The following is a 15,879-nucleotide window of genomic DNA, read 5'->3' on the forward strand; positions in this document are numbered from 1 at the left end:
CCTCTCTCACACACTCCTTCCTTATCAGTGCACTGTCTTGGTGACTCTATTTCACAGTGCCTGCCTCAGTCTGACACAGTAATCCCAGCTATCCTCTTTCTAAGAGCTGCAATGCTCCACTAAGTCCCTTCTCTCACTAACTCATTTGACCTCATTCCTCACTCCTCCTCTCTGCTTTCATACTTTCATACTCCCATCTGTTTGTATTCCATCCTCTTCTTTTTCCTCTGTTTTCCTGTTCTGTGGGTATTACTACTGGCTGAGGAATGAGCCATAGTAAAAAAGAACCAGTCAGCTTTCATTGTGACAACTCAGAGCCTGGACCAGCCCCCACAAGCATTCTCACATCAGGCCCTATGTCTCGGGTTAGAGATTCAACTTAGATCCTGAGCAGTCTCTCTTGAGGAGGGCTGAGGGTCTGACACCGTCCTAATCCTTTCAGGAAACAAAGTGTTCAATCCATTGCTGCTGATGAAAAGAGGGCATAACGCGAACAGAGAGCTGCTGGTACTTACACGTACACCTTTAGGCCCTGGGTTACCTTCTGGCCCAGCTGAGCCCTGCAACAAAACAAAGACGTGGGTGAGAAGGGCCTTCGGTCACAGGACACAAAAACTGAATGATCTAACATGATAAGACAAACCTAAAGACATTAAACTTTGAATGGCCTCATATGATACAGAGCAGAGTGACAAAGATCTAAAAGAAAACACATTTTATATTTCAAGTTGCAATATATATTTTCTCATCAATAAAGTACAAAAACAGCATATTTGAAATGACATTGGGAAACCAAAGTCATTCATTTATGCATTTAAATGTGCACATTTAATTGACCATTTTTATTGTGTACATTTGGAAGACACAGTGTTTATCATGCAGTTATTATTTGTGTATTCTCTGTAGAGCTGAATGAAGAATCTCTGAGGAACAATGGGGTAACTGGAAGCGTATTTTTGTATTTTTCACTGCACCTGCCTGCCAGGGTAACCTGCAGCCCCAGCTTCCCCAGGAAGCCCTGGTATGCCCTGCAGCAGAGAGAGAAAGAGAGAAAGAGAGAGAGAGTGTGAATGGTGAATAGGGAGATTAGATGGATGGATAAAGTGAAAGAGGAGAAACACAGTCCTCTACCAGCATTGCCAACTGAGGAATAAAACAAGCACTGTTCATTCTGGACAACCTCCACCAGGACAACCCTGTCTATTAACTGTACCTTTCTGCACGCCTCCGAACCACCCCTCCCTCACTGGCTCACTCTGCTGATTTTTCAGTCCACTGTTAATATGATACTTTACACTTTTTTTTTTATCCAGCACAATTTAAACCAGTCATCAATTGCAGTAATTACTACATGCCGCAATTCTGAATAAATCAGACCTTGAAACGGTACAATTATCATCATCACTGTCTAACAGGACTACAATAAGTCTGTGAGGGTTGTATATTGTTCTTAAACCACTACGCTTGGATCTGATCCTCTGATGTGGACGTGTAGAGAGCCTGTATAATGGGGCTCATTAACTGTTAGCATTTAACAAGGTGAAAAGTTTTTCCATCAAAGTGAGGGAAGAAATTGAGGATAAAATTGAACACTCATTGGGAGGAGACAGCTGAAGGACTGTTGTAACTGGCTGATGATCAAGCAGCAACCTCCGGGCTTGAAAAATTAAGAACTGCGGCTTGTCACCATGTTTGGCTACTTGAGGCTGGCTCCAAAAGGGAAGTCAGTCCCCACAAACCCCCATGTTAAAATAACGGCAGAAAAAATGTGACCTTTTAGCACTTGACTGTTTAAATTCTATTAAGCTTTAAAATTATGCATATACTGTGGCTGCTTTGAGTTGACAGGAAGAGGCTTTACATATGTATGGTATATGGACTAATGTAGTAGCATCAGTGAAAAAACATTCTGGTTTCTAGCCTTTGATGGTTTCATTAGAGCTGATAAAGACAACTGCTGTAGCAATGTAAAACGTTTGTGTTGTTTACACAGACACACAAGACTACTTACTTGTTCTCCTGGCAGCCCGGGTGGTCCTGGATAACCTTTAGGACCCTGGAAAATGAATTAAAACAGTGTATTTTGAGTATATTTAAACCAAAGGCATCACAGAACACCTGTCTACAGCCATGCTTGCAATTCAATGAGGTGTACTTGCGGTGACTCGAGGTGTAATCACAATGACAATGCTAACATAACATGCTAATGTTTGACAGACAGACACATTAATCATGTGTCTAATTGCATCGCGTGGTTGTGCAGGTGTGTGGTTTGAGAGGGACACAATTAAAAACATTTAAAGCCCTAACCCTAACCCAACTAAGCCCTTTATTTTTCCCTTTTGCTTGATTATCAACAACAGATGTTTACAGCCCCCAAACAAAAGGTCAGGGTCAGGTCAGCGGGGCAACGAGAGCCCTTCTTGAACAGTTCAATTGACTGTGTCGTATGCTTCCGAGGTTGTGACACATGAACCTTCACACTCAATAAAAAGGCCCACTTGGGGGTAAAGAGTCGAGTCTGCAGAGCCAGTCATTTCCTCTGAAAATACCTTACGGGGCACAGTTCATGTGCTGGATATATTAGGTTCAGCTACTGCAAACACTGTGACGGCCTCCTGGGAGGCAGGTGGTGGCCAGCTATGTGGACACCCGACTCACGGTTTCAATGAGAGACTACCTGGACAACAACAGAGAACTACTATAGAGGATGACCTCTGTTAAAGTCTGCTGTCTATCAAGAGGCTACAGCTTTTAGTCCAGCAGCAGTCATGTAAAATATTGCCAGAAGAAATCTGAATGAAGAGATATAGAGTATGAGTATGCGTATGAATGTGCACATTGGTTGACATGGAAGGAATGTCAGGTCCTTTTTACTCATAGTATTGTCCATGAAATTCTCTTAAAGGCATGACGACTGCTGACCTGAGAAGGCATTGGATATTGTGCATGTCATTGACCCCCTGACAGTGGACAGGGTGTCTTTCCTCTTTTGGATGACCTTTGACCTTGACCTTAAAGCCTCTCATGTTCAAGCGAGACAGCAAAACATCCCAGGACAGCTCTGCCAGCTCTGGCTGAGAGCGGCTGCAGTTAGATACCGGTATATGCAGAGACATTGGTACGCAAAGATAGTGAAGAGGACACAGTGTGACGGAGGCAGATGTAGCAACAAAGTAAAATAGCCAAAATAATTTATAGCAACTAAGATTTAAGTGAAGACAGGCAGAGGGGCAGAGTGGGCTGCAGTCTGTCTGACCAGGTAACCTAATCCAGACCACGGCCAGCTAACATCTAGCTAAATTTGAGAGAGAACACAGTGATTTTGTGTGTGTTGTGTGTGTTCCCCTTAACTCTTGGTTCGATCATTGGCTTGTATGAACTAATATACTGTGTGCAACACCTCTCCCAATGTGTCACCACATTACAGAGGATTTGAAGAAAAAGTGGTGTTTTAGCTTGCTTGTTTAAAAGTAAAACATATTACATAGAGTTCCTAAAACTGAAATACTTGGTCTCCTCATGTAATCATAGCATAGACAGATCCATAGTCTTTCACTCCTTACTCTTTTTTCAGCAACCGCTGATTATACATACTGTACAAGAAGTTTAACATACTAAGTCTTACCAATGGCCCTGGAAATCCATCTGGCCCAGGCAGACCTGGTGGACCTCTGTCACCCTATTGAAACAAATGAAATAGAGTAACATGAGACTTACAAAAATGCAAACAATTACTCAAGAGATGAAGATAGTGCATATATTTGCATAAAGCAACCTGTCGATTTCAATGCAAAAGCTTCAAGAATGCTTTCTAATGATGATATGTTCAGAAACTTATGTTATGCAAGAAAATTCATCCCTTTGCTTTAGGTATTCACTGCATGGCAGTCCAAGTCCAAGCTACTCACTTTTGGTACCAGGTACTTATTTTTCCCCTGCAGATAGAACCTACTCATTGCAGTATCATTACTAAAGCAATGACACAGAGGCCATCATGATCTCATCTTTAACACAACATTATTTTCTCAGATCAATCTGTGTTTAATGCCATCCTTTATATCACCTCACAGTGAACGCCGGCAGAGGTATGTTTGAAATTTCTTTATTTGGTAAAAGGTACCAAGTATGAGGTAGGGCTGAGTAGAGTCGAGTGGAGTTGAGCCATATACAAAATCTTACTTGGCAACTAGTCTTATGCCAGTGAAGTTGTGGAAATATGTGTTAGTCTCCTGAAGCCTTCCCTAGAACACATTTTATTAGTTGAAACGTAAAAATCTGCCTTTAATAAACCACAAATTACAAGTTCTGGGTCCCACATGCATGATTTTTAAATATTTTTTTACTACTTGCTATAAAAAATATACAGTTTGTTTTAAATCACCAGTATGGTTTTCAGAACATTTTGCTCCAATTACTGAAATGTGAAATCCACAGCAGAGAAAAAATCAATCAGAGAGATGTTATGAAAGCACTGAAGGTGTGAAGACTGGAAGCATAATCAACAGCTGTTGCCCAGGAGGTGGAGCATAAAGGAGCCGGACACGACCAGTGACTGTGATTTCTTACCTTCTCTCCTGGTGGAGCCTGACCTGGAGACAGTCCCGGGTCTCCCTTTGCACCCTATAAAAGAAACAGGGTCGCAGGTTGAGGACATTTAAGCAACTCAAAATTGTTTCTGATTCATCACTATTCACTAAGGTTATTAAAAACGTGACTCAACCTTTGATATTATTGGTCAGGGCTAGCTGGTTATCATGTGTTAAGTGATAGAAATAGAAGCTAACCAAGAGTAAACAATGTCAATGGTAATGACATGTTAAAAGAAACACTGCTTTGTCTTTAGGGGCCTCAGAGTTCATCTCTCACTTGGAGCAATTGGAGAAGTGTATGAGCAGTTTTCCACAAACCATGGTTGATACAAAAAAAATTGACATGTAAAAATGTTAAGGATGCGCCTGATTAATTAACTAAGTACGTTTTAAGTTAAACAGAACTTTTTTTTTTTTTACATCTGCATCTTGTTTACACAGTTTACAAGATCAATGCCTATGTTCATGAATGACTTGCAGCTTCTGGCATACAATAGCCGTCTGTACCCACTTCAAATGGACTTTGAGCATCATATTTCCATAGTTTTGACTGGAAGCCAGTGAAGCATACACAATTTGGGGATGGGAAAGAAGACAGTCTACAGTTTTCAGTTTGAAAAAAAAAAAAAAAGTCAACAGTGCATGAAGCAGACTGAAAGCCCCTTTAAGTCCTGCAAGCACATTGTCACAACATTTCATGCTGTGCTTAAAACACATGTCAACTAAGCTCAGCACCTGGGACGATATTCCTCTGTATTTGTCATAGCAACCAAATACATTTCAAGAGGAGATGTTTTCCAAATTGAGACAAAGAGGCTCTCAATCCCTTTTCCTCCTCCACAAAGGGGTTTGGGGTTCGACGATGACTCACTCAGGTCACCATGGTATTAGAGACACTGATGTTGGTTTTGTATGTGTACACATGAATGTGGGTGTACAAGCTAGAAGAACAGCGTGAAAGCAGGCAGCTCTGGATTTCATAATAACCGATCACAAGCCCTGAGCCAAATGCAGGGTCAGAGGTGACAGAGAGCACATCAATCCATCTCCCTGAGCTGTTTGACTAATCAAGGAGGAAAACAGAACATTCCTCTCTTTATGTGTGCGGGGTAGTATAGGCAGAGATCATATAATTAAAGGTTCTTTCCTGAATTTGTCTCATCTTTGGCTAATTTATACTGGTGCAACGGATCACTGATCCGTGATCCATTCGGATTGCTGAAACCATGATCCGATCAGATCCGTTGCACCCCTGATCATTTCTGTACCATCTGTGACTCTATGTGAGGAGCTATCAACTTAGAAGCAAGAAGTTTCACATTAAAAAGACAGGGAGGGAGGGAGGAAGGTAGCATGACTGCAATGTGCATGCAGCCACTCTGCGGTAGCCAGTCAGGACAACAATCACCGCAACCATCTGTATGGAGCTACCCACATCCTTGCTTAGTTGAACCGATGCCCAATGTATCTTTTACATGTGGTTCTATACAGGAGATTTAAAAATGCTCTTTTTCCCACTGTATGTGAAGTCAGTGTTGTGACTAATGAGCAGGATGGGCATAATTATGCCCTCTGGAAAAAAAAAGGGGTAACAATGATCTAAGATAAGAGATAGGCCATAGGGCAACAACTACCCATGACTACTTCAGTCAACACACAATCCTATATAAATAGGTTGGGTCTAATCCCAGACAGTAGACAGCACATCAGTCTCTGCTATCCTAAATGATGTAACTTCACATTTGATAAACCTATACTTTTTTTTTCTCCACTAACCTTGTGACATCACTACTACTGTAATATGGCAATTTTGGCAAAGCAGCATGAACTGCATTTGCCTCGTGAGGAGGTTCTTGATTAATCCAAGAACATGCCCATTAACATGAACATTAATTAATTCTGAACATTAATGACATGCCCGAAATAAACAAATTGATTGATTGATTGATCCAAAAATATCCCAAAATATCCTAAAAATGTGTGTACTGTATTATTTTTAAACATTTAATGTAAGTGGCAAGCGCTTGTGTCAACATTCAAATTTCAATGAAATACCTACAAGAGAAAAATACAGATAATTTTTCATCACACACAGATGAGCATGCACACACATGCACACAGACAGCCCTCTGCACCTGACCACCTTGGTCCCTACTCCCTCCTAAAGCACACAAAAACAAATGAGAGCAGCAGGTCCCAACTTGTCAGCTAGTTTTACCCGTTTCACTGTGTCCGTGATGGATTTTCATAGAAAATATAAAGAGTAAAATACAGTATATAACTCAGAAATTAATTTTAACTGGTTGAGCAATGGTTCACTGTGGGGCTTTTTCCATTTGTTTTTTTTTACTCATTTAATAAATGGAAAATTTGTCATATTTTATGCTCACAATCATTAGCAAGAATGGGTATAATTAGTTCCTCATGAGTGCTGCATGTGCATTCAGGCACTGTTTTGAGTTGTAGATCATTGTTTGGAAGAGCTCACAGCCCAGTACACAACCACTGTAGCTATGTGATTAATAAAACACTGTTAAAATTGCCTGGACCACAGAGATATCATAATACCCACTCGTGAAATACCTTGAGGGCATTTTCCAGCTGATAAAAAATGATCGTCTGTTAGCTTTTCCTTTCCCTGTAGCATGATTAAACATGTTGAGATTTGTGATGTCATCTTCTGATCGACACTGAGCATGCCCTCGATACAAGAAAGTAAATTACACAATTTAATGAAGCATGGCATACCTCAGGCAGACCACTGAGGTTGTTCTTGGATCAGATGTTAGACATCAGCTGTTAGCAATATGCTTTACAGTGACTGGCTCATTTACAACTGTGTGACTGGGAATGTGACTGTAAAACCTTTTTATGTGGCATTTATATTGTTTTACGTAAGATTTTATGAAGATATTTGTGTTTTTAAAGCAGTGTGCTTTGCTATTGACACATAGCTTGAATATTACGTAACAACGGTGTAGTAGGTTTTTTTATGTCTAAAGAAAAGTTTTCATGGCCCTCTTAGCAGAAGAAACTGTATTTTTTGCCAATAGTCCTAATCACAATTACCCAGGTTGTCAACAATTAATAACAGTCATGAAACACTTGTAGAGTGGGAAGCTCATAGTGAACAAAAACCTAATCGCCATTTCTTTACCAAGAAGATTCACTATCACTGACAAAAGATTCAAGGTTAGAGCTTCACAATTGAAGAGTGTGCAGAAAATGGCAATCTAGTGTATTAAACTCAGTGGCCCTGGCTCCAGCTCTGAGGGAACTCATCTGGCTTGTCCACATTGAGAAGTACTAACCAGGACTCTGACGGTCTCAGGGACCCGTTTATGTTCCCCTACTATGAGATAGGGACACTCACCTTGGGCCCAGGTGGTCCAGGCAGTCCTGGATTTCCATGTGGACCAGCGGGACCCTGAAAAGACACAAAAAGACACAACATTAAATGGCTGTATACTGTTGACAACAACAAGCTATGACAGCCGTCTTTCTAGCAGCGAGTTTAACTACAGGAACTACACATTATTTGTGTAAAAGAAAATAGTTGCTCAAAATCATACACATACCGCACATGCTAACAATAATAACACACATTTTATTTTCAAGTTTGTCAGGTTTGGACATACAGTAAAAAGCAGTGGGGTTTGGGTCTGGCTTGGTAACTGCTCTCTCAGATTTGGGTCAGGTTCTGGGAGAAACATGTGGCCACAGCCATACAAAATGGTTTACTTAAAGGGGACTTATTATGGAAATATCACTTTTTGGAGGCTCTTTAACATATATTTGGGTGTTTGTCTTGCCTTCAAGCCCCCAAAATGTGAGAATTGACAAAAAAAATCTGTAATGTGCAGGCTCCCTAGGTTAAAATCCACGTGATTTTATGAGCTGTTCCCTCAGTTGTCTTCCAGTGATGTTTCGAATTTGCATAACCCCACCCCTACCTGGGGCCGGTAGAAGGGGTGGGATGAGCAGTGGTTCATTTGCATTTAAAGGGACAGGCACTGAAACCAGACGTTCTGAACAGGGCTGTTTTGAGAGGATGAAAAGAGCTGTGATGTTTGATCCTTGGGGTATTTTGACCAAAGCATGTCACAGACATGTCTTTAAGACACCTGGGAACTATTTTAATTTGAGGAAAGGGTATGTCTCCTTTAAAATCCACTGCTGCCCTCTCCCTACAAAGACAAAATTCTGTATAACTGAATCAATCACCACCTGTAGCACTTAAACTGTCATCTTCAGGAACCGCTTCCAATAAAAAATAACCTCTGAAGCAAATTAGAGTCTCTTTCCATGACAAATGCCCACACCAAGGGTTACAGTCTGATAACGTTAACGATTAGAGGCAGCACAATAAGTCTGCTGCTCTGTGCTGAGACAACACTGAGACATAACCACAGTGCCACACACTGCCCTCAGCTTCCCACCACATAATGACTCCAAGCCTCCCTGTGTCTCTATTTTATGAGTTAGCCTATGGGCGCGATAGTGTGATAGTATGATAGTACGCTCTGCCATGTGCTTTCCCAGCCTTTTACTAGGAGGCATGTTTTACTGTCTGCCACCTTTCTCTGTCTACTATCTCATCTGGTCATATTCTCTATTAAAACATAACTATCCCTTTAAGTACGCTTTCAGACTGACTTGAGTACTGCACTGAGTCCTAAACCTGTCCACTAAGAGGTCGTAACAAAGGGAGCTCCACCAAAAAAAAAAAAATAATATAATAATATAATAATTGTCCAGAAAGATGCTGCTGCTGCTTCTCCAACATCAGGGAACTCTGTCATAGTCTTATTATAATTAATAACTAATATATTAAAATAACATGCCTGCATATCTCTGTGTTATAACAGAGTTGTTTTTGCTCTGAAACCCTGCTTTGATTGGGGGAGGGAAACAGAAGTGAAAATTACATTTCTTTATGTTACTTTCAACTGATGTAGAAAGCTTATAAACTGATGTAGACAACTACACACATACACACAAAGAGAAACAACGCTGATCATCACCATGGACCAACTGCAATTACAAATGTTGTAAGTAACGATTGGTTTCTGACAATTTTTAAGACAAAAAACTGTCTATAAGTGAATGAGCTAACAGAGCTTCCACAAAGAGCAAGAGTGAACTTTTCACACACCGCCTTTCTAACACACACCACATTCATTTAGTAAAATGTGTCTTGTTCTGTTTGAATATGCCCTTAGGGCCTGTGGCATGATCGCAGCATTGCATCATGACAGCCTTGGCAGTTGTGTAGTCTCAAGATTACAGTGGATGTGCTGCCGCCGCCGATGCTGCAGCTGGAATTGTTTGGTCATTCAAACTTGATGCACCAAAGGAGCTGACAAGTGAGTAACGATGTTTGCATCCTCCATTGTCTTCCACTTTCACAAAGAGTTCAATCACACGAAGCACAAACATGTCTGTCAACACCCTTTTCCCTGAGAATTTCTGTTTGATTGTGGTGGTAAATACATACGGCAACACTTCCTGACAATAGTCAAGACTTCTACCAATATCTCGGGTGCAATTGATGAGCAAGTTCAGTGCAGCCAGGGCTAACAATAACCTCTTCCTTGAAACTCTGTGATTAAACCACAGTACTGTGTTAGGATGTTTGATTGATTAAAAACACCTTTGCATTTACTTTTACATTCTAGATTGCATCCTTTAATTACAGAAACTAAGATTAGGTAAGATTTCTCCTCCTGATCAATACAGTAAAGCATACCCACTTGATATTGAGGTGGCTGTGTAGGTACTTTTCTGCAAGTTACTTACCCGAGAGCCTCTTTTTCCTGGAGGACCAGGTAAACCAGGGGGACCAGGAGGACCCTATATCAGAGAGAGAGAGGGACAAGGAGAAAAAGAAGGGGATGTTGGTGAGGGACAGAGAGAGAGAGAGAGAGAGAGGGAGATAGAGTGAAGGGGGAAAAGAAAGGAGCGATACAGTATGTTAATGGCAAGCAATAACATGCAGTTCACTGTCCAGACTTCTGCAATGATGAGTATGTGCTATATTTATGTAAGAGCTATGAAGTTCAAAGAAAGGAGCCAAGTGTGCTCAACTAAATGCTGTACTGGAAACTTTCTAAGCAGAAGAGTCAAATTACACTCTCAAGATGATACTGATACCAGCAGCCATTGGTTCGCATATGGAACTAACGCAATCTCTCATCATGGAAAAACGTGGCATGAAACATGTGGTGCAACTACATGCTATGTTCTAGACTGAGGATGTTTGAATGTGAAATGAAATTAGATAGAGATATTAAAAGGTTAACCATGTGCAAATGTTTTAATGTTGAACGACTCGAGTAATAAACTGAGTCTAACCTTATACATTAGGTTTATACAATACTATATCCAGATAATCTATAAAAAGATTGATTGCTAAACTCAAGCTGAGCAGAAATAACTAATAATGGCAGCACTTGGTGAAAGGTATTAGCTCTAGGTGTAAACTGAGTGAGACAGATGTACTTTATCTCACATGCTTTTGGAACCAAACCAAGTTGTTCTGCTGGATGTACTTTGTGAGATGAAAACAGTGTTGAAGGAAGTGAGATTTGTCATTTATAGTTGTAAGTTAAATTCAAAAAAGACCACAGCATAATGCTCATCACTGTACCAAGTAAACAGAGGCCTTGGGGGGTAAAGTAGGTTTTTGTATTGTCTGTTCTATATAGTTCATGCTGCTGATTAATGCTTTGCCATATCAGTTCTTATCTGCAGTGAAAACAGACATCTAAAATAATGACTGCCTTGGTGTCCTCCAAAACTGCTTCAATAGATAATAATAAAGTCATCAGAAATTAGAAATAACAAGAACAATACACAAAAATTGAAAGCACATTTTCAGTTATTGTGTTAGAGTGAGTCATTTCACTATAAAAAGACAGACTGAAGATGACACATTTTTGCCTCACAGGGTAGCCTAATACAAGGCAACATTAGGGAATCCCCTTCTTGTCAAAGAAGCCATTTATTTTCAGAGTGTCCTGCTACTCCCCAGTGTCATCTCAAAAAAATTATCTTACTGCAGTACAGTAATCAGAATTTAAGGTCAAGGCTTTTAATCAATTGATTCACTCCTCCCTCTGAAATTGTTGCAATAGCAAGTCCTTGTTTGCTGAGGAACATCCTTATCCTAGGTCAGATCAGTAGATGGGCACAGGGGGGGACATGAATAAAGAGACAGCTGTTTGTTCCTCAACACTCCCACACATGGAAACTGTGAGAACACCATCGCCTTCGCCACAACAACAGGGCCTACAGAGGCTCAGGCTCTTACGCTGTAAAATGATAATATTCACATTCTTTGGAGCTGCTAAGACAGGGATCAAATCTTTCCAAATGAATCCAATCCAAGAAGTGAAATTTCTGCAGAGCAGACGGGTAGAATGAATGAGCTTTTAACCTTGTGTCACATCAACTTAAGCTGAATTACAATATCCCCTACAGTCTTACCTAGAGGGAAATCAATAAGTGAGCTTGATGACAGCCAATGTGACTGAGATAATACCACGAGGTTGAATACATTAAGGAGGTGATGACTGACTCTATTCCACACTTCCACCCTCTGTTTTAAGTGTACTGATGTGCTCTGAAGCATTGTTATAGTCACACAAACAGGTTCTGTTAACAATTTCACACATAAAAGAAAACCAAAGCAGGCTGAACCCCCATTGCATTAATGCCTCAAAATCTGATCTAGCTGAGGTGATGCAATCAAAGTTAATTTTGACTAACTTAATTGTTCAACCAGTGGAACTGCAAGAGATTTTCAAAATATTAAAAATGTGCAAGCTAACCAGTTATACACAGACTGAGAAACAAGAGCAACATCACACAATGCATTTTAACAACTATGCTAAACTGAGCACAGTAAGTAGCATAAACTCAGACCAGTCCAGTCTTTTCAGACAGATATTTGCAACGGAGATCCCACAACTGACATTTCACAAGAATATTTTATCAAGGTGTTAATATACAGTGAAATTTGCTGTATAAGCTACATTCATTATGTCACTGTAGCCCATTAACCCATAGCAATCCTTGATTTCATGTTACCTTATAAAAAATTGTCTCAATGGATTTCACACAGTTCAGCTACAGTATCAGAATCGATACAAAAACAAGTAAGATTGGTGTGTCGTATTTTGAAATGTTTGCTCTTGTGATTTGGCCATACAAATCCTCAACCAAGCCCAACAGCAGCGATTTCTTACCACAAGTGAGGTAACTGGTTAAACATTTTTTGGCAAACACTTTGCACCACTTTGCAAAGCTGCAGCCAAGATTAAAGTTTTTTTCTGTGTGGAAACTGCATAATACACATACTACAATAAATGTCAGCTCAAACAAAACAGGAGTTCAAAAGGCATAACTGTAAAGTAAAAAGTAGATAGTTGCTAAAGCACCAGTCATGATGAGAGAACATTCACTGAGACCACAAACCACCTGTACAAGCGCCTCTGTACGTGTCTGGTTATGTGGCTACAAAATTGTGAGATGCCTGTTTTTACATAGAAGCAACAAGACAGAGTCAGACACTGACCTTCAGCTGTGTCAGGATTCAAAACATGCAAGTGTCAGTCATCAGTGTAGCGGGGAAATACAAGCACTTAAAAGATAAGAGCATAAAAAAAGAAATATTCCATCTAATTTATTCATATTACTGACCAACTGGGGAGGGCTTCACAAGTGGCTTAGACCATATCATGCTCATGATGCTGTGTGACCAGGCTTTGAGATGGTGAACTGAAACAACTGCTGTGTACCAAGTAAGGCCTGTTATAGCTGAGGTAGTACTTTGGAAACTGATAGATGAGTCCGACTCCAGACATCTCAAATCATTACATAATAATAATAATACTAAATACATACATATTATTAATAAATATTAATGACATATTATTGCCAGCATATACCTTTAGATGAGTTAACATCAGAGCAAAAGTGGCTAAAGTATATCTGCAAGTGAATGATGTTATTTCAACAACTTGTAGATGCATGAAAATGAAAACAACAGTGCTTGGAACTGTGATCTCTTCCAAATCACTATACTGCGATGCCAAATACTCTTTCTATACCCTGAGGGATGCATAAGAAAGCCTCATTTTACAAAGCAGTCAAACTGTTATTAAATTAGTTTTTGATTGCGGTTTGCATTGTTATTTTCCATTTGATCAAAACAGCAACTACCTAACTTGTGTATCACTTACCGGAGGACCTGGCTCTCCCTTGGGGCCGCGGAAACCATCTTCGTAGTCGTAGAAGAAGTCGGTTTCCTCATATCCATAATCGTATCCTCCCATGTCTACATCGTCATAGCTGCCATCCATATCATGATGTTCTGAGGTGTCTACCTGGTTCTCTCTGTACAAAGTGGTGCCATTGGCTCTCGGATGAGTCTCCAGTAGTTGATGAGCAGTGGTGGTGGTGGAGCTGGTGGAGCTGGTGATGGAGTTGTTCCTGAGTCCCTCCTTCACTCGACTTTGCCTGACTGGGGAAATCAGTTCTGGGGTGGCGTCTGGGCTCAGCGGGCTCCCCGAACTGCTCTCTTCCTCTGTGCTGTTTTCAGATTGATCGGTGTCTCCCTGACCACTACTCCCTTTCGCCAACACATTTTTGGTAGTGGTGATAGTTGTGCTGTGATGTGTAAGATCCAGAGCTGCTCGTGCACTCAGGGCAGGTAAGGTGGGGCTTTGATGTTGAAGCAAAGATGCAGATGTGATGGAGTGTGCATGGGGATCCGACGTAGAAATGTGGCTCTGGTTCCCCGAGTGAGGTTGTACTGAAGGGCTGGAGGCTGAATTCTGTGAGACCGAACTACCTGGGGACAGTTTGACGTCTGGTGTAATTTTTAAGGGAGTATGATGGGTAGCTGCTATTCCAACAAAGGACTTTGTAGAGGGGTTTGATGGGGGGTCATTTGCCTCAATATCCAGATCGGGATGCGGCAAAGGCAATCGGTGAGTGTCGGCCAGCCGGCACTGTTTTTTAAGGTAGTTGCAGTAGTGCGCGGCAGCTTGAGCTGAGGGATAGATATCTAGTTGGCAGACTCGACCATTGAACGATGCCGCTTTGGAGTTCATCCTTCCCAAAGTGAAGAGACCCCCAGAGTCCCCAAGTGTCTGAGATCTCCCCAAGGTTTCCTCCTGCTGCTGCACGGCCCCACATTCCGCATAAAAGGACACCGAGCGTGCGCGAACACCGACAGCGAAAGGGTGCTGGCGCCCGTCCTGCCAGTTGTAGGTGAAGTAGACGGAGGTTTTCTCTGCAGTGTAAACCACCACTCTGCGCGGCAACAGCTGAATGCCAAAGCGCAGCCTGTCCCTGCCATCTTTAACACTAAAAAGAAAAGCGTTGTTTGCTCGCCAGGAGCTTAGACTAATCACAACAGAAAACTCCTCGCCAATCTCTGGTGGGAACAGACTGCCTGCTGGTGCCTCATAGTGGAAGTTTGAGTCGAGTAATACCCCATATCCAGAGACAGGAACATTTGAATGTGAGGGAGCAGTGGTGTAAGTAGTCGAATATGAGCTTGTCTTCTCGTAGGGGTTGTCTGTGCTGCTTTGAGCTGTAAGCCCCAATCGATAGAGGATATCCACTCCTGCAAGACAGAGAAGACACAGGTTAAGTTTAACAATCACAGATTTGATCACAAAGCAGGCAGACACTGATTAAATGATTTCTAAAAGGAGGTCCTTACTTTGCACTTACTTAAGTGTATTTAGCTTTGTTACTGTAAGAATTTCTTGCAAGATTAAGGATTGTTCAACATTTTGACAAATTGGCCCATTGCCATAATCCTTATAGTTTTACGAGTAGGTTTGCCGGTACAAGCTACTTTTAGAACGGTGGAGCAGAGCCGCGAGCTGCTCAGAGCTACGCTACGGAGGCTAATGGGATTTCTTGGTTTCCCTCATCAAACTCATCAAATACACAATCCAACAACTCCAAAACGCTCTGGTGGACAAGTTGTGACCTGCACATTCACCACGCTATGAGATAATAACGGAACGTTACGAGACAGAGTTGTTTTCGAGGCAAATGTAGAGACTGCTTGATGAAAAACTGCCCCCAACGGAAACGTGCGTCAGCGGTTTTGCATGAATTTACCTCGAAAACAACTTGTGGTTAGTGTTAATGGTTAGTGTCAAATGTTTTATTCCTCTTCCTTGGAATAAAAAAAAAATCTGAATCTTAAATTACATTGCTACACATGCAAACACAATCTTTCCTTTTTTAAGTCAAATGATTG

The 15,879-nt window shown here is 41.1% G+C and overlaps 1 protein-coding gene across 1 annotated transcript in view; it reads right to left on the reverse strand.

Moving 5' to 3' along the window:
* col24a1 (collagen type XXIV alpha 1) overlaps positions 1 to 15,879 on the reverse strand; it is a 79,934-nt gene that overhangs the window by 52,056 nt on the left and 11,999 nt on the right. The window contains exons 3-10 of the mRNA XM_085774960.1: positions 13,838 to 15,228; positions 10,392 to 10,445; positions 7,966 to 8,019; positions 4,570 to 4,623; positions 3,629 to 3,682; positions 2,012 to 2,056; positions 975 to 1,028; positions 516 to 560 (exon numbers count right to left, since the gene is read on the reverse strand). Of these exons, the coding sequence (XP_085631086.1) occupies positions 516 to 560; positions 975 to 1,028; positions 2,012 to 2,056; positions 3,629 to 3,682; positions 4,570 to 4,623; positions 7,966 to 8,019; positions 10,392 to 10,445; positions 13,838 to 15,228 (1,751 nt within the window). The remainder of the gene's footprint in view (positions 1 to 515; positions 561 to 974; positions 1,029 to 2,011; positions 2,057 to 3,628; positions 3,683 to 4,569; positions 4,624 to 7,965; positions 8,020 to 10,391; positions 10,446 to 13,837; positions 15,229 to 15,879) is intronic.

Source organism: Trachurus japonicus, chromosome 4 (assembly GCF_045865225.1).
Source record: "Trachurus japonicus isolate A0001 chromosome 4, Traja_1.0".
Classification (NCBI taxonomy): domain Eukaryota; kingdom Metazoa; phylum Chordata; class Actinopteri; order Carangiformes; family Carangidae; genus Trachurus; species Trachurus japonicus.